At 36.5% G+C, this 25,201-nt stretch overlaps 1 protein-coding gene and 1 pseudogene across 2 annotated transcripts in view; one reads left to right on the top strand and one right to left on the bottom strand.

Annotated features, from left to right (window-relative positions):
- The window catches only part of MAP2K4 (mitogen-activated protein kinase kinase 4), a 127,032-nt gene that overhangs the window by 37,582 nt on the left and 64,249 nt on the right, over window positions 1–25,201 (top strand). For both annotated transcript variants that reach the window (XM_064378289.1, XM_064378290.1), the window contains one exon: window positions 22,452–22,626. In XM_064378289.1, the coding sequence (XP_064234359.1) occupies window positions 22,452–22,626 (175 nt within the window). The remainder of the gene's footprint in view (window positions 1–22,451; window positions 22,627–25,201) is intronic.
- LOC135275808 (small nucleolar RNA U3) lies at window positions 17,534–17,609 on the bottom strand (annotated as a pseudogene).

The following is a 25,201-nucleotide window of genomic DNA, read 5'->3' as shown; positions in this document are numbered from 1 at the left end:
TTCTTACTCTGTATTCTGGGAGATTTTCTTTATTTTCCAGCCCCTCTATGGAATCTTGGCAATCAATTTTAATTTCCAAGCATTGATTATGGCATTTTCTTAGTATTCTATTTTTAATTTATGAATACAAAATGGGGAATTTAAAAATTCTTTTCTGTTGTTTGAATTATCAATTTCCTCAAGGGTCAGTTTTTCTTTTACCTCTGTCTTTCTCCTTTATGTTAGTTTTTTTTTTTTTCACCTCTTATAATTTTTTTTTCATGTCTTGTTCTTGATTGTCCCTTGAATGGAAACTTTGGTTATGGCTCATCACCTGGTGGGCTTGGCTTTACTTTTCTGTGAGTATTTTGAGAGCTAGCTCTTACGCCAGGAATATTACAAATGCTAGAATTAGTAGAGCCAACATTTACTTTAGGAAGCCTAGTTCTCTCCAGATATGTTTGTTTTCTCTGAAGATTTGCCACCTTTTTATTTTAGGGGAAGAGTAAAGAGGAAAAGTGAAACTGACTAGACCTTTCTTTGTTTTTTAGTGACAGGGTCTCACTATATTGCCCAGGCTGGTCTTGAACTCCTGGACTCAAAGGATCCTCCCGCCTCAGCCTCCCAAAGCGTTGGGATTACAAGGCATGAGCTACCACACCTGACCTAGACCTTTCTTATAGAAACAAGTTTAATTAACTCTGGTTTCTAGGCCTTAATTTCTTCTGACCATGAATCCTCTCTGATCCAGGGTTCTATTGGAACCATGATTTATCTCTTATATTCACTGCATTCCCTACTCCTACCATCTGTTATAGGTTATAGTTTTTTCTCTCTATTTTTAAACTTTTAATAGGGAAAATTGCAAACCTACCCAAAAGTAAAGTGGTAGATGAAATCTCTCTTTACTATCAATCAGCTTGATCAGCTTCAACAATTAATAGCATGGCCAATATTGTTTTATCTATTCCTCCAACCCCTTTGTTTTAACCAAACCTCAAATGTTATACCACATGTATAAATATTTTAGTATGCATTTCTAAAAGATAAGAGCTGCTTTTTAAAGACATAATCACAGTACTATTGCTACATCTAGTAAAATAAATAATTCTTTAATATCATCAAATAAGCAGATGACCTCATTAGGTTTTTTTTTTCAGTTTGAAGTGAAGTCTACACAAGGTCCTACATTCTATGCAGTTAGCTAATAAGTCTTTAAACTAGAGTTTCTTCTCTGGAAATTGATTAGTTTTTCTTTGTCAAACATTTTTATCTACTCTAAGGCATTCAGAAATTTGTTTAATTCTTTTAATTTGTTCATTGCTTATTTTTTTTTTAAAGGATTTTTTGAGCATTCTAGGAGGATGAGGAGACAACCTGAACAAGAAACTTTGATTTTTAATTATCATTGGTTAAAATTATAAATATTTGTAACAGAAAATGCATATTATAATATAGACTCTTGTACCCACTAACATTTGCCCCTTGACTTTTAAATAAAAGATTAAACTGGTTAGCCAAAGAGTACAAAGAAAGATCCTCATATTTCAAAGGAAAAATATGTGGCTACCCTTTAAATTTTCATCAGGTTTGGATTATACTAGACACTATAAGTCATAAATATGGCCGGTTTATGTTAAAATTATGTTGTGTATATGAATTTGACAAACAGAAGTAGATATTCTACTCTTAAACATTCTGTGTATTTATAATGGTGAGTTATGGTTGAGTGCTGTCAGTGTACTAAATCATTTAGAATGTATTCAGTACAATTGTTATTCTGAAAGAACAGCCCTTTTATCTTCATAACATATTACAGTTGTCAAGCAAGAAGAGATACTAGCTTAAAAGTTAACACTGAAAATAAATAGTGATAAATGCAGATAACATTTTGGGGCTTAAGTGTTTTGGAACCAGGTGTTTTAAGTTTGAAGGGCTCTCTTTTTTTAGACAAAGAGGATCTCTAGGATCTCCCTTATCTTTGTTTATTACATTGGAACAGACAGAGACTCAGTTGTGCTATAGAACATATATAAGTAGTTTAAAGAGGTTTCAAAGTCCCTAGTTAATCACTAATATTCCTTATATTTCTTGATGAGCCTTCTCAGTAGAACTTTATCTTAAAACTTAGAATTTCTTCTTCTGTTGGTTAAATTGTGGAAACTTTGTCTTTTAAACGTTGCTGTCATAGAGTTAATGACGAGGCTGGGCACAGTTGCTCATGCCTGCAATCCAGCACTTTGGGAGTCCGAGGCAGGAGGATTGCTTGAGCCCAGAAGTTCGAGACCAGCTGGGGCAACATGGCGAAACCCCATTTCTACAAAAATAGAAAAAATTAGCCATGTGTGATGGCATGTGCCTGTGGTCCCAGCTACTTGGGAGGCTGAGGTGGGAGGATCAATTTAGCCCTGGAGGTTGAGGCTACAGTGAGTCGTGTTTGTGCCACTGCTCTCTAGCCTGTGTGAGAGTGAGACCCTGTCTCTATTAAAAAATAAAATAAAAAGTTGTTTTTAAAAAGAAATAACAATGAGTAGAAATTTAGGAGTCTTTATTTCTATTCTTGCATTGTCCTAATCTCGGTGCCCTTACTATATCACTTAATTTTGATTTCAGTTTAGGCATTGAATTAGAATAGCGACATTTACTATTTTATATAATGAGTTGGGGAGAGAATTAAGCCAGCTTTGCACTACTTCCTTTAAATAAAGTCTCATGTACAAGATTGATAGGCTAAAAAGATAAAAAAGGAACTGCTCTGACTGAAGTATTTGTGAGGTGGGAGAGGGCTTTGTAGCGTTGTCTGCCTTCATTCCCCAGAATAGTCCCAGGACATCTCTGGTGAATTTCTAAGTGTGAATACCTTTAATCTACATGAACTTGGAAGTTTTTTTCTATCTCTGAAATTTTTTGAAGCAATCATGATACTGTGAAATCTCTACATTTCTGTGGTGGAACGCTTTTACAAAATAGCAGTAATAGTAGAAGTGTTTATGGGTATGTATTAGTAGATGATGTTTAATCTCAAATGTGTTAAATACCATGGGATAAGAGAGAGAGAGAGAGAGAGAGAGAGTGCATGCGTGTGTGCCTGTGTGTGTGTGTGTGTGTGTGTGTGTGTGTGTGTGTGGCTGGTTTGGGCCTACTGCTGCAAATCTCTTTTTTCTTACTGTAGTAAATATACATAACATAAAAATTTTTATCTTAACCATTTCAAGTATACAGTTCATTGGCATTATGTTCACATTGTTGTGCATCTGCCCCCATCATCCATCTCTAGAACTTTTTTATCTTCTCAAATTGAACTTCTGTACCCATTAAGTGATAACTCCCTATTCTCACATCCTTCCAGCCCTTTCACCTACCATTCTACTTTCTGTCTCTGTGAATCTACTTTAGGTACCTCTTATAAGTGGAATTGTAACAATATTTATTTTGTTTCTAGCTTATCTCATTCAAAATAATGTCTTCAAGCTTTGTTCATATTGTACAATGTGTCTTTCTACACCCTTCTTTTTAAGGGAGAATAAATATTATTTTATTGTTATGTGTATGCAGCGTTTTGTTTAGCCATTCATCTATTGCTGGACATTTGGGTTGCTTCTACCTTTTGGCTCTAGTAAATAATGATGCTGTGTTTGAGATAATCTTTAAAGGTTAAATCATTATACTTCTTAAATCTACAGTTCAGGGATATTCAGTCTTTAGTCTCACGTTCTACCTCAGAGTACCTGAGGGTGTGGTACACTTCCTTAAATCAGCAATTCACTGGAGAAGTAATTCTCGGCAGAGATGGCAGTGGTAATAGGAGTGATAGAACTGATTCTCTTTATGGACCCCTACCTCCTTGAGATTCACATTCCCTTGAAGCTGGATGTTTATAGCTGAGATGGTGAATGCTAGTTCTGGAATATATATTTGCATAGATTAATGATTCATGCCGTTGAGTTGTGTGCTTTTGGTGTTATAAATCATCTTTATTCTTGAATCAGAGACTGAGGCAGACATTAGAAGATAGCCCAGGTTTTTTAACTCACGGTACTCCCAAGTGCTGCTCCTTGAAGATATATGTGACTTTTTAGCTGTTGATAAGTTTTCCAACCATTTCTAATCAGGCATTTGTGTTTTTGAGTTCTGATTTTGTTCAGAATATTATGAGGCCTTTTGCCTTTGTAGTATGTATGTTTCTGGAAACTTTTATCTGTTGTTTAGGAAATTTGCTATATAAAAGTAACATTTCTTCTGTTTTTTTTTTTTTTTAATTATCTACAACTAACGTGATTATATTATTGTTCTTGAGCAAATTTGTTTTCCCCAGCATTAATTGCCTCATTTATGGTTCACCGTGAATCTTCTCTGAACATAAGTAAATGTATCAGTTAATCACTCAGTTCTCCCCCTTTCCCCCCTTTTTTTTTGTTGAGCTAGCTACTCATCCATACTCTCGCTCTTATCTGGAGTTGGTTGCGCTTGAGGCCTGCTTCATACTGCTGTTCCCATTGTTTTGTGAAGGTCTGATTCTGATTCTCTGTTTCTGGGATTTCATCTTTTTGTTTTATTTTTCCCATTTCCACTCTACCAAAATGAGAGTAGAGATATATTCTTATCTCAGGAAGACTTAGAATATATACTCTACCAAAATATACTCTAATTTTGGTACAGTATTCTAAGTCTTCCTGAGATAAGAGTTCTGTCTTAGTAGTTTTTAATTATTTCTTAAGCTTTTTGGGTCTTTCTGTGCCTGAAAATGCCTTTTTCTTTTTTGAGACAGGGTCTTGTGCTATTGCCCTGGCTGGGAGTGAATGGTGCTATCATAGCTCACTGCAGTCTTGAATAGCTGGACTCAAGCGATTCTCCTACCTTACCCTTTTGAGCAGCTGGCACTACAAGCATATGCCACCATGCCTAGCTCATTGTTAAATTTTTTTGTAGAGGACAGGGTCTTGCTCTGTTGCTCAAGATGGTCTCGAAATCAAGCTATCCTCCTGCCTCGGCCTCCCAAAGTGCTGGAATTACAGGCATGAACCACTGCCTGACCTTGAAAATGTCTTTAAATAATTAATCCTCATAATAGATTAGTAGATTTATTGGATATAGAATTCTGGGTTAGAAATTTTTTTCCAGAATTATGTTTGTATTTCAACAGCATTTTCTATTTTACATGGTTACTTTAAAAGGTTAGATGTGATTTTGATTCCTGAACCTTGGTATGTGACCTTTTTTTCCTTTTGTGATTTATTGTGGTGATTTTCCTTTTTCCCCAGTGTCTGAAATCTCACTATATTTGCATTCTTCATCCCCCTCCCCTCCCCTCTTCCCTTTTCCCAGTCTTTTCCCTCCTTTCCCTCCCCTTACCTTTCTTTTTCCTTCTAGTTTGCTCTCAGTCGACTCTTTCAATCTAGAAACCTCTCTTTGATTCTAGGAAAGACAGTTTTTTATTCTGTTATTCATCTGGGATGTCTGTTCTTCTTAACGTTGATGTATTGATTCAGTGAAATCTCATCAGACTTTTAAAATGCGTATAATGTGACATTTTGATTCCAAAATATGTGTGAAAATGCAAAGTACCTAGAACAGCCAAAAACAATTTTGTAAAACAGTAAGTTGGAAGACTTAAACTACCTGAGTTCAAGTACAACCTACAAGCTACAGTAATTAAAACTTGGTGGAAGGATATTAAGGATAAATAAATAGAACAATGGAATATAATAGAAAGTCCAGTAGACAAATGCACATGTATATTCAATTTATTTTTGACTATGGTGCTTATACAGTTCAGTGGGAAAAGGGATAGGCTTTTCGTGGTGATGGAACAAACTGGAAAAAGGTTTGAAAGGATAAATCTTAATTTCTACTTCACACCACATGCAAAAATTACCTCAAGATGGATCATAGACCTAAAAGTAAAAGCAAAAACTCTATAAAGCTTCTAAAAGAAAATATTCAAAATATATTTATCTCACATAGGCAGAAATTTCTTTGATAAGACAAACCACTAAAAAAAATAAATAAATTGGATTTTATCAAAATTAAAAATTTCTGTTCATCAAAAGTTTTTTAAGAAAATAAATAGGCAAGGCCAGGCGTGGTGGCTCATGCCTGTAATTTGGGGAGGCTGAGGCGGGCAAGTCACTTGAGGTCAGGAGTTCGAGACCAGCCTGACCAACAGGGTGAAACCGCATCTCTTAGCTTGGAGTGGTGGCGCATGCCTGTAATCCCAGCTACTTGGGAGGCTGAGGTGGGAGAATAACTTGAACCCAGGAGGCGGAGGTTGCAGTAGCCGAGATTGCACCACTGCACTCCAGCCTGGGCGACAAGAACGAAAAAACAAGAACAACAAGAAAAAAAAACAAAACAAAGGCAGATCACATACTAGAAGAAAACATTCACAATGTATATGTGTGACAAAGGACTTTTGTAAGTGTAATGAACTACAACTCAAAACAACCCAGTTTACTTTTTTGTTTTTGAGACAGAATCTTGCTCTGTCACCAAAGCTGGAGTGCATCATAGCTTACTGTAACGTTGAACTTGTGGGTTCCAGTGATCCTCCCACCTCAGCCTCCAGAGTAGCTAGGACTACAGGCACATTCCATCAACCCTGACTCATTAAAAAAATTTGTTTTGTAGAGATGGGATCTTGCTATGTTGCCTAGCTGGGTTTTGAACTCTCCTTAAAAGTGATCCTCCTGCCTCGGCCTCCCAAAGTGCTGGGATTACAGACGTTGAGCCGCTGGGGCCAGCCCAAAGAACCCAATTTAAAAAATGGTTTAAAGACTCTGATAGACACTTCACAAAGAATGTATTGGAATGGATGATAAGTATACAAGAAACATCCATAAGAACATTAGTAATCAGAGAAATGCAGACTAAAACAGAAGGTGATAACCACTACACCTCCACCTGAAGTAGAATTTAAAAGACCAGGCAATATCTTGGCAAATCATGGTGTGAGCAGAATTCTCCTATATTGTTGAGGAAGTAGAAAATGGTACAACCACTTTAGAAAACTGTTGGCTAGGTGTTTTATAAAATGAAACAAGCACCTGCCTCATGACCCAGCCGTTTTACTTTTTGTTATTTACCTAAAGTGAAAATAACCTCAAATATTTTTAAGTGAATGTTCATAGAAACTTTATTTGTAATAGCCTCCGAATTAGAAACCCAGAGTGTTCAATAATGGAAAAATGAATAAACAAATTATGGTATATTATTCAATAAAATACTCTTCCTCGGTAAAGTGGAGAACATACTAATACCTGCAGCCATATTGATGAATCTCTAAAAATGCTGAGCAGAAGAAGCCAGACACAAAAGAGAACACACTGATTCTATCTCTGTGAAATCTAGAGTAGGCAGAAAGCATCTGTGGTGATTGAAATCAGAGCAATGCTTGCCTCTGGAGGAGATTGACAATAATGGCATTAAGGAACCAGGAAATTTTCTGGGCTGATGGAATATTCTCTATCTTGCTATATTTTGTGAAATAGAAAGGTGTCGGCATTTGTCAAAGCTCATTGAACCATGTATGCTTATGATTTGTGCATCTCACTATATGTAAATGATGTCTCAATTTTAAAAGCAATACAGAACAATAACACATATATATATACATATATTATTATTATTTTTTGAGACGGAGTCTTGCTCTGTCACCCAGGTTGGAGTGATGTGATCTCAGCTCACTGCAACCTCTGCCTCTTGGGGTCAAGTGATTCTCCTGCCTCATCCTCCTGAGTAGCTGAGATTACAGGTGTCCACCGCTACGCCCAGCTAAGTTTTCATATTTTTAATAGAGGCAGCGTTTCACTATGTTACCCAGCATGGTCTTGATCTCCTGACCTTGTGATTCGCCAGCCTTGACCTCCCAAATTGCTAGGATTACAGGAATGAGCCACTATGCCTAGCCAGTAACAATAAAAATTATATTGATAGATTTTTTTTTTCCTCTCACTGAATAGTATTTATGGTTTTCTGTCCTTGTTCTCAAAGCATCTGTATATTTCAACAATTGAGATGACTCGATAAATATATGAACACTGTGTTTTTATTGAATTCAGCTTTTATGCCTGTGGAACAATATTGCGATAAATTTTATTTCTGCCCATTTGGTTTCCCTTTTTGTGATGTTTGTGAAGGAACCCTAGAGTGAAATTTTTAATATCTGTTGCGCCACATCAGGTATGGTGTACCCCTAAGCAGTTAAAGTCCCCTAAAAAGTATGTGGAGACTTTTTAGTGTGCTTTAAAAATTTACTATTTTTTTTTCTTTTTTTAATACAGAAAAAGTATAAAGAAGAAAGCCAAAATGGCCCATTATCTTATCATCCAGGTAGTTCATGTTACTCTTTAAAAAATCAGTAGTACCTGCTTCTGGTAAGATAATTCAGTTGGTGCAGAAAGTTATAAAACAAAAAATAAGCTTCATGCCCTTAATATTTATCCCCAGAGATAAATGTTATAAACCCTATTTATATAATAGGGTTAATAGAGATAACACTATTAAATGTAATATGCTCTGCAGAAAAGCTTATTATAGATCAGAATATATAATAATTTATATAAATCCTTAAAGAATATTTACACACAATAGCAGTTTTATTCTGTACTTTTTGTAGCTTGATTTTTTTCACTTAGTAACTTAGTACATCTTGAAAATATTTCTGAATTAACACATAGCTTTTTCTTTTCTCCTCCTCCTTTCTTCATTCTTCTTTCTCCTTCCTTTTTCTTTTGGAGACTCTCACTGTGTTGCCCAGGCTGAAGTGCAGTGGTGTGATCTCAGCTCACCACAATCTCTACCTCCTGGGTTCAAGTGATTCTTGTGCTTCAGCCTCCCAAGAACCTGGGTTACAGGTGTGCACTACCACACCTAGCTAATTTTTGTATTTTTTGGTGGAGATGGGGTTTTACCATGTTGACCAGGCTGGTCTTGAACTCCTGTCCCAAGTGATCCACCCACCTTGGCCTCCCAAAGTGCACAGGGGTGAGCCACTGTGCCCCACCCACATACTTTATTCTTAGTTATATAGTATTTATTACACTGTATAGGTGTATTCTATATTTAACTAGTTTCTTATTAATAGCTATTTAGATTATTTTCATCGTTTAATTAAAAACAATGTTTTAAAGAACAACTTTGTGCTGGTGAAACATACTTTTAAAAATTAACCAGTGTTTAATTGTTCATAATTGGTAATGAGACTGGAAGTAGCTGTGTCTTCTCAACCTTGTTACTACTGAGATACTAGACTGGAAAATTCTTTGTTGTGGGAGGCTGTTGTCCTGTGCACGGTAGGATGTTTACTGGTATCCCACCAGGTGTCAGTAACACCTGCCCCCTACTAGCTATGACAGCCTAAAATGTCTTCAGACATTACCAAATAACCCTTGGGGTGCAAATTTGCTCCTTTTTAAGGACCACTGGTACAGAGAGCACTGCAGGTTTACATAGATGAGTCTTTTTCCTGACTGAGGAGCTGCAGAGGTCAGATATAAGAGGTGTATTCCTTATCTTGGGGTTTGAATGGATGCCAGAAAGGGGAATTTGGGGAATGGTTATAGGGATATCTCATAGAGTCCAGGGAGAACATCAGAGCTTTCGGAGCAACTCATAGTTGCCAGAAACCAAAGCAATCCAGTGTGTGTTTTTTCATACATTTAGCAAATGTTTGTTGGATGTCTACCATCTGCTAGTTACCATGGTTTGGGCATGGGTATTTCATTTTGAAAAAAGAGATGTGATTGTTACTTCATGAAGATTGAGATTTAGAGGTAGACACAGACTGTGTGTTTGTGTGTGTGTGTGTGTGTGTGTGTGTGTGTGTGTATAACATTATAGTCACCTATATGCTATTAAAGGAAAAGAACCAGGTGCTAGGAGAGAAATACAGGCCTAATTTAGAATGAAGGTGGTGAAAAGGTAGTCAATGAAGGTTTCTAAACCTGAATGAGTTTTACTAGATTTGGGGGAGGGATTGATGAGTGTTCCAAGTGGAAGGAATAGCATGTATTTGACATTGCCAAAGTGGGAAATATTCAACTTGCCATGGAATGGAAGGAATGACAGTTTGCATGGAGGATGACTGAGTGGGAAAGGTAAAGTGGCTTTAAATTAAGGTGTAGAGATAGTTAGATATGGAGAGATGGGCCATGTAATATAGGGCCTTGTAGATAAAGAGCTGGATGACATCCAAAGTGCATTGGGGAGCTATGGAAAGGTTATAAGCAGGTGAGTGATTTACAATCTCAACTGATTATTTACAGGCTAAAGTAATTATTCTGGCTGCCATATAGAGTATGTGTTGGAAGCAGGTAAGAATAGAATTAGGGAGACCTGATAAAGTTATGGTAATACGGCTAAAACATAGTGGTCACCTGTAATGGCTTTTATAATATTAAATTGTTGACAGTAGAGGTAGAGAGACTGTGAAGAGATTTTGGAGATAAGTAATAAATATTGGTAATAATTTGAATGTAGGCGGTGACAAGGAGGAAGGTGTTCATAGGGACTTGTAGAATTCTGGCTTGAATTAATGGGTTCAGTTGCTATTACTGTGATGGAGACAACTGGGTATGGAGCATCTGTAGATAGGGGTCATAAAAGGACAAGAGTTGAGTTTTAGATACGTTAAGTTTGAGATGTCACATATTTTATTAGAGATATCAAAACATACATATATGTAGTGTGTGTATATATATATGTATGTATATGTATTATATGTGTGTCTGTGCTTATGTGTATATGTCGCATACTCTGGTGTTGAAAATATGAGTCTAGTGCCAGAGGTGAAGTTGTAGGTTGGAGGTAAAAAGTTGAGAATTGCTGGCTTATAGATGATAGGGTTACCTAGGAAGAGAGTGAGAATGTATTTTGATGAGAAAATTTGGTCCAGAGCTAAGTCCTGAGGAAATCTAACATTTAGAGGTTGGATAGAAGAGGAGGGACAGGCAAAAATTAAAAGATGCTTGAGAATTAGAAAGCAAACTGGTAGTGTGTGATGTTATAGAAATCTAGCATTGTTTCAAAGTGCAGGTCAGAAGGAATTATGGTTGGCTGTGTCTAATGTTCTGAGAATACTAGTAAAGCTACCTTGTTAGTAAAAACAACAAGTTTTTAGAGTATGTAAATATCCTGAGACACACTCTAAACTACTCTTAATGTCTTACATACTTGGGAAGAGGTTTTAACTGCCACTGGAAATTGGGGCCTAAACAGGGAAAGGATCTTATGAAAACATGTAACCTATAGGTTTAGGGCAGCTTTCTTTACCTTTTCTTAAAGAAGCACAGCCCAGAAAAACTATTCTAATGGTAAACTTTGAGTACAGCTGACACAGGATCAGGTCTTAGGAAACAGTCAATAGCAGCACGATGCAAACATGAATGTTTGTCTTGTCTTCCGTGATGATAAAACATTTCTTTGTGTTTTATAAATCAGTACTGCTTCAGAATACTGCAGACTTTCCTAATTTGTTGAATACATCCTGTTCACTAAATGTCAATATCAGAATTTGGAATTTTCTTTTTAGAATGTTTGAGCCATTCTTCTGGACATTTCAGTTTTCAGTTTTTCCTTTCGCCTCATCTTAGATCACAGCAAAAATACTCATTTGTTAGTAGTGCCAGGAAGCAGGCAGTTTCCATGGTAACTGACAGACCGAGTTTACTGTGGAAATTTCCGGAACTAACAGAGCTGCATTGCAGAAGGATGCATAAAGCAGTATTCATCTAGAGATCGTAACAGTACGGACACAGAAGAACAGTTGCAGTGGTGTGCAGGGTATGTGTTACCTTTATTTTCCTGTCTAAGGAAGGTTAGTCATTTATATATACTTATACTGAGGAGAGCAAAACAGCTTGGGTCATTTTAGTATATGCTGGCTTGGTAGAGTCAAAGTTGCTTAGGAAAAAGAAGGAAAAAATGATTTGAGAAAGAAGGTATGTTTGATAGCATTGGGAAGAAATCAAGATCAGATGATCGAGGTAGAAGAATGTGATAGTGAAATAAGAGGAGAAAACATACTTCAAACTAATTTAAATAATAAAAGGTTCTTATGGATAGTGGTTCTAGGCACAAGAAGATATTTATTTATTGAAGGAAAATAGTAGACATTGGAAAGTTTGAGGAATCAAGTTCTCATGTCCAGGAAGAAGAAATCTGTTAAGATAATTAGCTATTACTTGCTGAAAGATAGGTAGATATGAGAGATGCCCAAGACATTAAACAAGGAGGTTTGCTGCCATCTTAGTGTTCTTACCTAAGTGATGAGAGAATCCTAGAAGGGTTTCTGCCCCTAATTCCACTCCCTGTTGATTGGTGGGGGATTTTCAAGAAAAATTCTGAAATGTGTCTTGAGATTAAATTCTGGGAACAAAACTACAGAATTTGGGCACATAATTGAAGGTGCTTATCATATACATCATAATTATAAATTTAAAAGAGAAAAAGGGTATAGAAAATATGATTTAAATTGTTTAAATGATAGATGCAGTTTAGATTGCTAGATACCATTTAGGTATCATTTATATCATGTAGTCAGTAAACTATAGCTTATCAGCCAAATCCATCCTGTTTGCTTGTTTTTGTAAGTAAAGTTTTATTGGAACATAGCCACACCCATCTGGCTGCATAGTTGCAACAGAGACTCATGGCCCACAAAGCCTAAAATACTTGCTATCTGGTTCTTAACAGAAAAAGTTTGTGACTCGTGATTTAGATGGTGTACTGGATTTTTCAAGGCTGCTGTGAGATTGCCATGAACTTAGTGGCTTAAAACAACAGAAATTTATTCTCTCACAGTTCTAGAGGCCAGAAATCTGAGATCAAGGTGTTGAGAGGGCCATGCTTCTCCCTAAGGTTCTAGGGAGGATCCTTCTTTTCTTCCTGTTTCTGGTACTGCTGCTCTTCCTTGACTTGTGGGAGCAGAACTGTAATCTCTACAGCCTTCTTCCTTGTGTCTGTCTTGTGTGTCTCTGTCTTCTCCTTTTCTTTGTTTGGTCTCTTATAAGGACAGTTATTTTATTTAGGGCCCACCTAATCCAGGATCTCTTTTTTGAGATATTTAATTTGATCTGTAAAGATAAGGTTACTTTCTGAGATTATGGATGGACATTCTTTTTTGTGTGTAGTGGGTGGTGTATAGTTCACCCTACAACAGATGGTATTGAAGAACTGAGTTATGGCTTCTTAAGTCACATTGTGTATTAAGGATAGCCAGTTCTTACTGTTTCCTTTGACCTACTGGAGAAGATATTAAACTCACGTTTCAAAGGCAACGTGATCGAAGCATAGTTGAAATCATAGAAGATAGCTTCTGTGACACAAATATAAGCAGCAGAGTAAAGGGAGTACTAGAAAATTCACAGGAAACTGACAAAGACCAGTGTCTGATGCTTTGTATTATTCTCTTCTTGTGTCTTCATGTCTTTCTCCCCTTAATTCCCACCTCCAAAAAACAACAAAATGAATTTGAAATTTTAATGAAGAATAGTTGGCACAAAAACAAAAACACAGTTTTGAGGGATGAGACTCATGGCTAAATTATGGCACTGGGAAATATATATATATATATATATATATATATATATATATATATATATATATATGATTCAAAAGAAGTAGACTTAATAAGCAAGTGGAGGAGTGGCAGTGTAGAAAGTATACACCAATGTATAGACCAGTGAACCTGAAACTTGACTTTTGTTGACAGGGTACAAACTATTGGCCTAGGTAGGAGAGGTCTGTGATATTTTCTTTCCTTTTATCATATGGGCATATTTGTAAACCATAATAACAGTGATAGATACCTATCTTTGCATTCTCCAGAAGTCTCATTTAGCATATTTGGGTATATTCTGAAATGTTTAAAAAGTGATGAATTTACATAGTGAAGAATCAAACAGTAGGCAAGGGATTCCAATGTAGATCCTGGAGCTGCAGAGAAAACTCACCTAATATTGCCTATATCTCACATGCACACTTTGAAATGAAGCTTCTGATACAGACTTTATAGAGGGGATCATCAGAGGAATTAAACAGAAATGGTTAATCCAAATTAGTGTTCACTAAGTGTAAGTAAGCAGTACCAAAGTAGCCTAATATACTTTTTTGAAAGTGTTACTAGGACTGTGGATCAGGAGTTTGGCACAGACTAGTTGTATCTTAGAGATTTCAACATTCTTGGGTACAGAGGAGGAACATGAAGCCCAATCCAGTATTTTCAAGAAGTTTCGTAGAAGGACTGAAGTCTGCATTTTCTTTCTAATCAAATTCTGTTAGTCTGTGACTATGTATATTCTGAACGCCAAATTGAGACTTTGGGAAGCCATGGGAATGAAAGTTTTCTTACTTTCTTCCTTTAACAAAACATTGAATTGAATTATATGCTTAAGCCTAAATAGCTTCATAGAAAGATTCAAATTCCCTTGAATCCAACTACAGTTAGACTTTAACTTTTAATTTTTCTGTTAATATCATGAGTATATGATAAAAATATCAAAAGGAAATAGAATGAAATCAGGTTTAAAGCGTAGATTGGTATTAAATTATGCTGGTTGATTGTAGTTCATATGTACAGGCTAAAAATTTAAGGAGTATAAGATACTCATAAATACCCTAGATTTCAAGTCTTTATATGATGTAAATACATGTGTTCCTAAATGTGTCCATACATAAAATTTATTTCTATAAATTGCTTTTTCTTTTCTCATTGACATGTTTAGATAAATGTCTCAAAAACAATAAAAGTAAGTTTGAGAATGTTTAATAATTAGGTGTTCAAAACACAACTCACATAGTAATAGTATTAAGAATTAGCTAACAGATCACAAATGAAAAGTAGCTAAGACTCTTGGTTCTTAATTGCTTCAGGAACTAAATTTCTGACTTCATAAAAGCAATTTGAAGTTTGTAGTACAAAATGATATATGAGTAGCAGTGTCCTGCTAAAATATTTATTAAGAAACAAAGATGAAAATATGAAACACTGAAAATTGAGATGACTTGTTGGATCTAATAATAGATACTAATAGTAACACAGCCAGATTAAGGAAAATTTTTACCAAAGGTTTGTTTTATAGCAGAGACTTCATCCCATCCTTTTTCATGCTCCTTCCTCTTCCTGCCCACACTGGTAACTACTAGAAAAAAACTGGGTAGGGATGGGAAGAGGAAGGAGAAATGGAGGCTGACGAATTTTATCTGGGAAGTGTGGTCATTATGAGTAAGGTGTTCTAGGTGGAAGTAGAGAAGGATTGTAGTAACAGTATAGTGCTTCCCAGTATAGACTTAGGATTGTATTTTTATATTGCTGTTGTCAGTTCAGAATACAGTATTAGAGACCAAGGCAATTTGAGAGAGGCGAATTTACCATGGGGGCAGTGAGCTCTAATTGGAAATATACTAAGCCTTAAAGGATATCTCAAATCTGCCTTTGAACCATAGGCATGTAGTGGGCAAATCCTTATCAGACAAGTAGAATGCGGCCCAAGGATAATCTTCTATAATCTTCTGTCTTTTTCTTTCTCTCCTTCTCTCAGCAGTGTTATTGAGATATAATTGGCATAGAATAAACTGTACATATTTAAAGTGTGTATAATTTGCTAGGTTTTGACGTGTACATCTGTGATGCCATTACCATAGTCAAGTTAACGTAGCCATCATTCCTAGAATTTCTTCCTTCTCATTGTAGTTTTTATGTTTAGGCATTTGATTTGGTTATTTTTTTTTTCTATTTTCCATATCTATATTTAACATACTTTATCCATCCTTTGGTTTTTTTAAAATGTGGAATATGTGTTTCATTGTCTTTGTCTACTAATTCTAGTATTTCTGGGTCAGTTTCAATTGGTTGATGTTTTTCTCTTCATTATGGGTCATGTTTTTCTGCTTTTTTGTGTACTGTAGTAATTTTGGATTGCATGCTAGAGATTATGGTGTGATGGCCGATTTTGTATTTTCATAAATGTTTTTGAGTTTTGTTCTTTAGTTAAGTTACTTGGAGGTACTTTGATTCTTTCAGGTCTTGCTTTTTAGCTTTGACAGATGTGATTACTCTAGAGCTAATTTTGCCTTACTAGTAAGGTAAAATCTATCTAAGTACTTGATTGAATTTCAATTAGGAAGTTTTCCACTCCAATGGATAAGAATAGGAGCTGCCTTGTATGAGCCTGGGTATCATTCCCTCTTAATCCTTTTAGGTGGCTCCTTCTTCAGGCTTGTGTAGGTTCCTCACAAGCATGCATCGATCAGGGAGGGCCCTCTACATATCTGTGGGGTTCTCTTTCTGTGTAGCTATCTCTTATCCTGCACTCTGACTTGTGAACTCTGGCTGCCTTGGTCTCCGCAGATTCCCAGATCCTTGTTCTCAACATAAGGGTACTGCCAGGGTCTGCCTGGATCCCCTTCCCTGTAGCACAGTTGGTGAACTCTTCAAGCTGTAAGCGGGGACAGTTGTAGGGCTCACCTTATGTATTTCCCATTTTTCAGGGTCTGCTGCCTTTTGTTTCCGGAGGACTTCCAGTGTCTTCCAGATTGCCTCATACATTCTGTTTTTTCAGTTGTTTTAAGTATAAGGTTAAGTCTGTCTCCTGATACTTCATAGTAGGACAAGTGGAGGTGCCGCATGTGAGATGGGAACAGGAATTGTGGAACTAGGGAATAATATCTTGATGACATTGAGAAAGAGCATCTCCAAATAAGATATTTTGCAAGATTCAGAATAGTTTTTTTACAATAGTGACTGACATTCTTAATACAGTAAAAGAAGTCATGCCATTTATAAAAATGGATTGGAAAATCTCAAGGAGAGAACAGATTGGATGGATAGGCAACAAGATTATAGAAAAGGGTGACAGATGAGGGAAAGACATAGCTAGGGACCTGAAAATGCAGTGGTAGAGTAAAATCCCTTTTGCATGCAGTTGTGAATTTAAATGATACTGCATGACAGCAAAAGAAAAGAATGTGAAGGCAATTATTGATTTGACAGCATACAAATTACTGAATTTTTTCTAACAAGATAAATCTGATATCAAAATACAGTTTCTATACATTGTACTTTTAATAAGGCCTGTATTATATGAATTCATGCCCCATATTAACTATCTATAATCTTGCATGTTTTGCAAAAGTTGGGACCATTCATATTTCACTTATTTTGAATGTCTGTAACATCTGTGGCAGTTTTTCTGGGTGTGTGTGTGTTTTCTCTAAAATACGGAACTGCTAGGTCTCTGGGAACCAAGAATTATTAGATGTGGAATAGTAAGGCTCTGAAATCAGGGACAGCAGAGTTAAGGATTTTTTTTGTTTGTGTGTATTTTTTTGTGTGTGTGTTAACAATCAAATTGTATTGCTTTATTCATATGGTGTTTTTTGCAGAGTACTGTGGTATGGACTAGAAAACTTGGAATGATTCATGAAGAAACCTTGGAGTGAAACATGAAGGATGATAGGAAAGTCATTCTGAGGCAGGATGCTTTGCTGAATTGTTTTCAACCAGGGTATCAAGCATCAGGAATGAGTTCAAGTTAAAATTCACAGAGAAACGGGAACATCTTAGATGCTCTTCACATTCAGAGAAACTTCTCTAGTATTGAACTATAGAAATGACCCCCTGAAAGTATAGTCTTAGAGTTAAGGATTCTATTTAAGGAAATACTTTTGGCCTGTTGTCTGGAACTGCTCTGTGAATTTGAAGACAGCATCATTGGTCCCCAGCCACTAAATACTAATTGCACTTCCCAATGATTGTGATAACCAAACTGCTGCTGCTGATGGAGGTGTCCGGGCATTACTTCCTTTGAGAATTACTGGGTAATAAAATAATGCTAGGGGCTGTATTAATTAAAAGTAAGTTTGTTTGCATCTAAACAACAACAAGGATAGGAACAAATAGTAGCTTAAACCAGATAATTTATTTCCCTTTTCCATAGATAAGTCTGGAGATAGGAAGACTAGGGTTGGTATAGTGGCTTCATTGTTTTTGGATTTAATGTTTCTTTCTGCTCCATCATTCTCAGGACATTATTTCAATTCTGCAGGGCATTACAAGTGACTGGAGCTCTAGTCATTACCTACATTCCAGGCAACAAGAAGGAAATTGGAGGAAAAGAAAGTTTTTTTTTTTTTTTTCAAGCTAGTTAGCTCTTTTTTTATATATATTTTTTGAGACAGAGTCTCACTTGGTCACCCAGGCTGGAGTGCAATGGTGTGATCTCGGCTCACTGCAACCTCCGCCTCGCAGGTTCAAGTGATACTCCTGCCTCAGCCTCCTGAGTAGCTGGGATTACAGGCTCATGCCACCGCGCCCAGCTAATTTTTGTATTTTTAGTAGAGATGAGGTTTCAACATCTTGGCCAGGCTGGTCTCGAGCTCCTGACCTTGTGATCCACCCGCCTCGGGTTCCCAAAGTGCTGGGATTACAGGCGTGAGCCACCGTGCCTGGTGAGTTAGCTCTTTCTAAGTACTGTGTTTCTATTTTCCACCTCTAAGTGCAAGGAATGTTGGTAACTTAGATCGGGCTGCAAAATACCACACACTAGGTAGCTTAACCAACATAATTTATTTCTCACAATTCCAGAGGCTAGAGAGACCAAGATTGAGGTACTGGCAAGGTAGGTTTTAACCTGAGGCTTCCTCCCTTGGTTTACAGGTGGCCATCTCTCACTGTGAGCTCAAATGATGTCTTGTGCATGTAAGAGAGTGAGCTCTGTAGTCTCTCTTCTTATAAGGATACTAATCCTGTTGGATTAGGGCCCCACCCTTCATTAACCTTCACTGAACCTTTGTTATCTTCTTATAGGCCCTGTCTGCAGTACAGTCACATTTGGGGTTAGGGCCTTAACATGTGGATTTTGAGAGGGAACATAGTTGAGTTTATAGAAGTTGGGAAATGTAGCCTTTTAGGTGGGTGTATTGCTGCCTCAAATAAAAGAGGATTCTGTTAGGGAGAATGAAGAGGAGATTGGATGTTGGGTAACAGCTGATAGTTACTGCCATGGTGGCTGTTGGCTGAGTTTCCCAGGTTGGTAATGAGGACCTTGGGGTTAGAAACCTATGGAGTGTTCACTGGAGGCAGGTAAGGGTGATCTGTATAAAATAATGCACAGAAAATTAGGATGGGAAAGATGAGGGGTATTTAGGAATTACTATTTTTTAGGGTACATAGGTATATATGTTTATGGAGTACATGAGATGTTTTGATATAGGCATGCAATGCATAATAATCACATTGTGGGAAATTGGATATCCATCCCCTCAAGCGTTTATCCTTTGTGTTACGAACAATGCAATTATATTAGGAATTATTTTTGATAAAATATAATCCCCATTCTCAAGAAAGTGATATCCCAAGGAAAAGTCAGGGAACTTTTTTTTTCTTTAAGAGTATAATTGTAGGCAAATATATATCAACAAATAAGGGCAACTTTGCATCTTTATTGGTTTTTATTTTTCACCAGTCTTCTCATTGAGTGTGTTTTCTACTGTTTATGCTCTTTCTTTCCTAGGCCTCTTATGTAGTTTAGGACAGAAATTGATTGACTATAGAGTTTAATGGTAAGGTTCTGGTCCAGTTCATGGATCCAGTCAGTCCAGCACTGTATCTGTGTATAGTCCTTCTGTGGAAGTACTGACTTCTGTGGTTGTAGCAACTATTAAAGCAATTGCTGTGAAATGGACTCAGTTTTACTGGAAAGATTGCTGGCCCAGTATAAAAACGACTGTATGAACATGCCTTGGTGATGTCGTAACTGTGGCATGTTTTTCTGTGGTTTTTATAGCACTTTTTCTTTCTAAATGAGAAACTTGAAACTCTGGGTAGGAATCACATTCTGCTTTTTTTTTTTTCTTTTTTTTTGAGACGGAGTTTCGCTCTTGTTACCCAGGCTGGAGTGCAATGGCGCGATCTCAGCTCACCGCAACTTCCGCCTCCTGGGTTCGGGCAATTCTCCTGCCTCAGCCTCCTGAGTAGCTGGGATTACAGGCACGCACCACCGTGCCCAGCTAATTTTTTGTATTAGTAGAGACGGGGTTTCACCACGTTGACCAGGATGGTCTCTATCTCTTGACCTCGTGATCCACCCGCCTCGGCCTCCCAAAGTGCTGGGATTACAGGCTTGAGCCACCGCGCCCGGCCACATTCTGCTTTTTTAACAGTTCTACTGAGATATAATTCACATATTCTGTAATTTACCCATTTAAAGTGTATAGTTCAGTTGCTTTTAGTATATTTACAGAATTTTGCATCTGATACCTTATTCAGTTTTTTGATATTAGCCCAAATAGATACCCTGTATCACTTAGCTTTCAACCTATTCATTTTCAAAAAGTAAAAAGGACTTTATCCAGAAACTATACAAAAAGCTATAGTGAACTAAGCTATTAGTAGAGATATTCCATAATACTAAAATTTGATCTTTAAAGTAATAGAGATGATATTGTAACTATTTTCATTCTGTAATTTCTATATAGTAATGAAATATCTTTCATTTCAGTACTCAAGAAGGCTAGCAATAAGTATTATATAGCAATGTAGTCATGAGAGTCATATTATCTCATGTTTACCATATTCTCTTGGTTAGAAGCAAGTCACAGGTCCCACTTACACTCAGAGAAAAGTGCTTACACAAAAATATGAACTCTAAGAAGGTGGGGATCATGAGGACTTCCTGGAGCCTGTCTGCCACAGCCCTGAAATTAGTGAATACTTAAAAATTTTGCTTTTGATTTCTAAGTAACTTTAACTTTTTTTTTTCAGCTTCCCTCAATGGTAGATTGGTACTGTATGTTTCACCAGTGATTAAACTGTGCCATTGATATGGTATTTACTTGCCAAAGATTATAGAACAATAATCATTATACATGGAACTTTCTTCATGTTAGATTTTTTTTCAGGCTTACTCTGTCTACTTCATGAAAATGATTACCAAGAAAAGTTTTCTGTTTTTACCTAGATCTGATTTCCATCTTAAAAGATCAGTTCTGGCTTCATCCTCACCTAAATGGTCACTTATGCCACTGATTTCTGGGCTTATCCTGTGACTCTGGGTGCTAGAGTATCAAATAATATGGGTGAAAGGATTTTGAACCGAAAAGCACTTGTATGAATGAAAGCTGGAGTTATGACCTAGTATGATTTGAAAGTCTGCTATTTGTAACACCGATTTAGTAAATTGTTATTTAGACCGAATGTATGAATCTTTGAAGTGTAACTTTGGACCTTAATATTAGTACATATGATTATTCTTAGGGTGGGGGTGGATTTTAAAGTGCTAAGTTTTTTGGGAACCTTAAAAGTTGCTACAGAAAACCATTCTACTAATTGGAGAAAACATTCCTAAATTTTGGAATAAGAAAAGTAAATGACCAAGCACATAACTTTCCTTGTTTGTATCATGGGATCAGAATTTAAAGGAGATACTGATCATTTAGTATGAAACTGAAAAATATAGTTAATATTTAATGAATTTTTTTTCATTAAGTATATGGTTGATAGAGTTTGTTCCTACACGTTGGGGTTTGGTGTGTGTGTGAGAGAGAGCGAGCAAGAGCGAGAAACAGATTGATTTTACATTTTTCATTGGATTTACTATTTTACAAAGCATGGTTAGAAGCTAATACCTAATACTTTGATCTCCAGGTTGAGATTTTGGAGATGATTTTTTTATTTAATGGAAATATGTAATGAGTGAGCTCTTTTGCCTACGAGCCACTCATTTTTCATCCCATTGCTTTATTGAACAAGGTCTGAAAATTTTAATTTTGAATAGCACATGGCAGTTTTCCTCTTAGAGCCAGCTGGCTATTCAGTTAACTGTTCCCCCACCTCAGCATGGTATAAAGAACAGGACAGTATACTAGGGCACTATCTAAACATTACTGGAATCATCTGGGGGTCTTTAAAAATACTGTTTTCAGACTCCTGTCCCTGGATAATTCAGATTTAATTGTTATGGGATGATACCTGGGCATTGAGATGTTTAAAATCTCCCCCAGGTGATTGTAAGGTCCAGCAAACTTTGGGAATAGTTGTACTAACTGAAGATTGAGGCACTGGAATAATGAATGTTGGGTAAGATACAATAAGAGCTTTTTTGCAGTGAGGTTTGCAGCTCTTGGGATTCTCACTTGATAATACTGTTTGACTAAGTTTAAATAAGATCTTATATTTAAAAATAAAAACTGATCTGCAGAATTAGTTTAATCAATAAATGGGAATTTTAAAAAATCTTCTTGGGAATTTGTTTTTATGAATCCCATTGAAGGTATATGTGTTGACTCCCTAAGTCTAGATCATTCTCAATCCAGTGTGTAAAAAACCAGGATGACACAAACGAAAAACTTCAAAAACCTGGAGGTCAGACTATTTTAGTAATTTAGAAAACATTTTTCCCACACATTAATCAGTACTAAAAGAAAAAAGTTAAAACCTATTTAAAATGTGGAAAAATTGCTTCCCAATATTTTAACAGAGAGAGACTGAGAACACACAGCATTGAGTCATCAGGAAAACTGAAGATCTCCCCTGAACAGCACTGGGATTTCACTGCAGAGGACTTGAAAGACCTTGGAGAAATTGGACGAGGAGCTTATGGTTCTGTCAACAAAATGGTCCACAAACCAAGTGGGCAAATAATGGCAGTTAAAGTAGGTGATGCCATGATTATTTTTGGTACTTTAATCCATTAGGTGAAATTTCATGGTGCAGTAATACCACTATTGTTCTGTTCCTACTTTTGTGGTAAATGTGGGTGTTTAAAAAATTGTTTCTCCAACTCCTTTGAGGGTGTTTTGTGTAGAGGTTGTCTTATTGGTGGCACATTTTCTCTTTGGAAACATGAGTGTATGAAGTGTGCATGTTTATTGCATTTTTGGCATGATGCATTAACATGTTTTAAACTTCAGGCCCTTCTACTGCCAAGGTGAGTTCAGGCTGGGCGGCTGCACCCCTGGGAGCAGGGCAGTGCTGCACTGAGCCAGGCGGGAGCTGGAAGAAGAGGCAGCACACTGGGTTGGGCAAGGTGCGGGGCTAGGGCTAACAGCAGTCTTACTGAAGGTTTCCTGGAAACCACGCACATGCTGTTGCCACTAACCTCAACCTTACTCGGTCCTGACCGGCTCGGCTTCTGTTTGTTTATTTCATCTCTACTCAGTACTGCCCTGTTCCCTGGTTTTAAAGTTGTACTGAAATGCATACCTTGTGATAATGTTGTCACATTTTGTCATTATTGTGAGTTTCATGCCACTTAATATATTCATTAAAAAAAATTGCCAGAAATGGAGATTTGATCCATAGATAATACCTGGCAAGCTTATGCTGGTACCTGTTATGAACTGGTGGTTTCCATCTGATTACTAGTGGTTTCATGTAATTGTAATTTATTCATTTGTTTGTTTAGATGTTTAATAAATCTTTGCTGTATGTAAGCTATTTCAGGAAAATCAGCAAAAGGGGGAACAACTTATAAAAATAAAGGAAAAAAAAGCTAGCCAAAGCCACACCCTCACTGAGCTTAAAATTCCTATGGGGACAAATAATGTTTCAGTTTACAGGAATTGAGAATGGGTTTACATATAGTTTAAGCTAATCATCTTCCTATTAGTGTCCTGTTTCGAGAGTTTGTCAGAGTAGCTTGATGAGAGTCCTTAGTTTTTTCTTGACATTTGAGAATGAATTTACATCATATTACAATAAAGTGCTTTCTGTATATAAGTTTGTTGTGAGCCAAACTTACTGTAACTATTTTAGTCTCCTTCATTGTTGAGCTTTTCTTTTTGCTGGCTCATATGAAAGTAATGTTAAATTAGTGGTGGGGAAAAGCTTTATGATTCTCTCTATGAGTTCTTAACATTGTTTTTGGCTGTATTTTTTAATGCGGTGAGAACTGTAGACTTTTCATATGCAGATGTATATATACACAACATTTTACATATAAACCATAGACCTCTACAGACGCACAGGTTAAGAACTCTTCATTATGTGTTAAAATAAAATGTTCTCTTGGAATGTGAAATGATTTCTGTATTCCTGTTTTGTGCCACTGCAGTGTAAGTGGAAAGAGTCATTTATTTAGACCCCTGGATGAGTGTCCTTATGTGCTATCTGTGTGTCACATCCAGTTTTAGTTGGCTAGATCTTAAGGGAAAGGTTTCCTGTATAGTTAAAGTTGTAAACTTTTCTTTCAGTTATTAGGGAAAGTAGTTTTAAAAAATTATTTTCTGCTTTTTTCAGTTTGTGTTCTGTGTGCTTCAACTTTGTTGATGAACATTACAAACTGTTTTAGTAATATGGATTGATTTTAGCCATTGTTAAAAAGGTCATTAAGGTAAAGAAGGTACTTCATTTTGACATTTAAAAGTTTTCCTTAGTGATTACTTTGATAACATTTTGAGTGATATAACACTCAAGTTTTGAAGGAATTCAAGAATGAAAATAGGAAATTCTTGTCCACCATTCATAATTTGAGCTAATCAATGGCTACAGTTCCAGTTGGGATGCTATTAAAAATCCCAACTGTACTTGAAGAACTTTGAAGGCAGTCACGAGACCTCCAAACTGGTTGCTGTCACATCTGTACCTACCACATGATACTATCTATCTTTGTTTACCGTCTTGAATTCTTGAGCAAGCATAGCAGTTGGGGATGGGAGAAGATGGCAGTACAACACATCAATGAACGTATAGCTGAGGAATACCTTTGGATTCCATGACTTTATTAATACTGGAAGTAAAAGTGTTTTTGCATTAATATGCATTCACATTTGATACCAATTGGTGAGTGATGTATGCCATCTCTGAATTAAAAAATGTATTTCTTGTCAGTTTCTTCAAAGAAACATAGTCTTTGATCACACTTGAGAGAGTTTGTTCATTCCTGACCTAGGTACATTGACCAGATTGACAGGCACAAATATACAGAATCAGTGTATGACTAAGGAGAAGTTTGATTTGAGAGTTTATAGTTAAAGGAACCATGAGACAGTGGTTCACATGGCTGAGGGCTTTCCATTGCTGTTGGTGAAATGAGAAACACAGTTGAAGTAGTACTGTGCTAGCATCTTAATACTCATTTTGGGAATAAAGAAGGATTGCTTTATTAGATGTTAAGCTGGAAATAATCCTTAAGATTTATTTGCAATAATTGTAGAAAAATGAACTGTGGTATTAGCTTGATTTTTTTTCTTTGCATTATTCCTCATTTTTAGTTTTGAAGAAGTCCTT

The sequence above is a fragment of the Aotus nancymaae genome, unplaced genomic scaffold (assembly GCF_030222135.1).
Source record: "Aotus nancymaae isolate 86718 unplaced genomic scaffold, 86718_ANA_hifiasm-v0.15.2.pri h1tg000018l, whole genome shotgun sequence".
In the NCBI taxonomy this organism is placed as follows: Eukaryota; Metazoa; Chordata; class Mammalia; order Primates; family Aotidae; genus Aotus; species Aotus nancymaae.
Note: the sequence above shows the minus strand (reverse complement) of the source record. Positions and strands in the feature narration are given on the sequence as shown.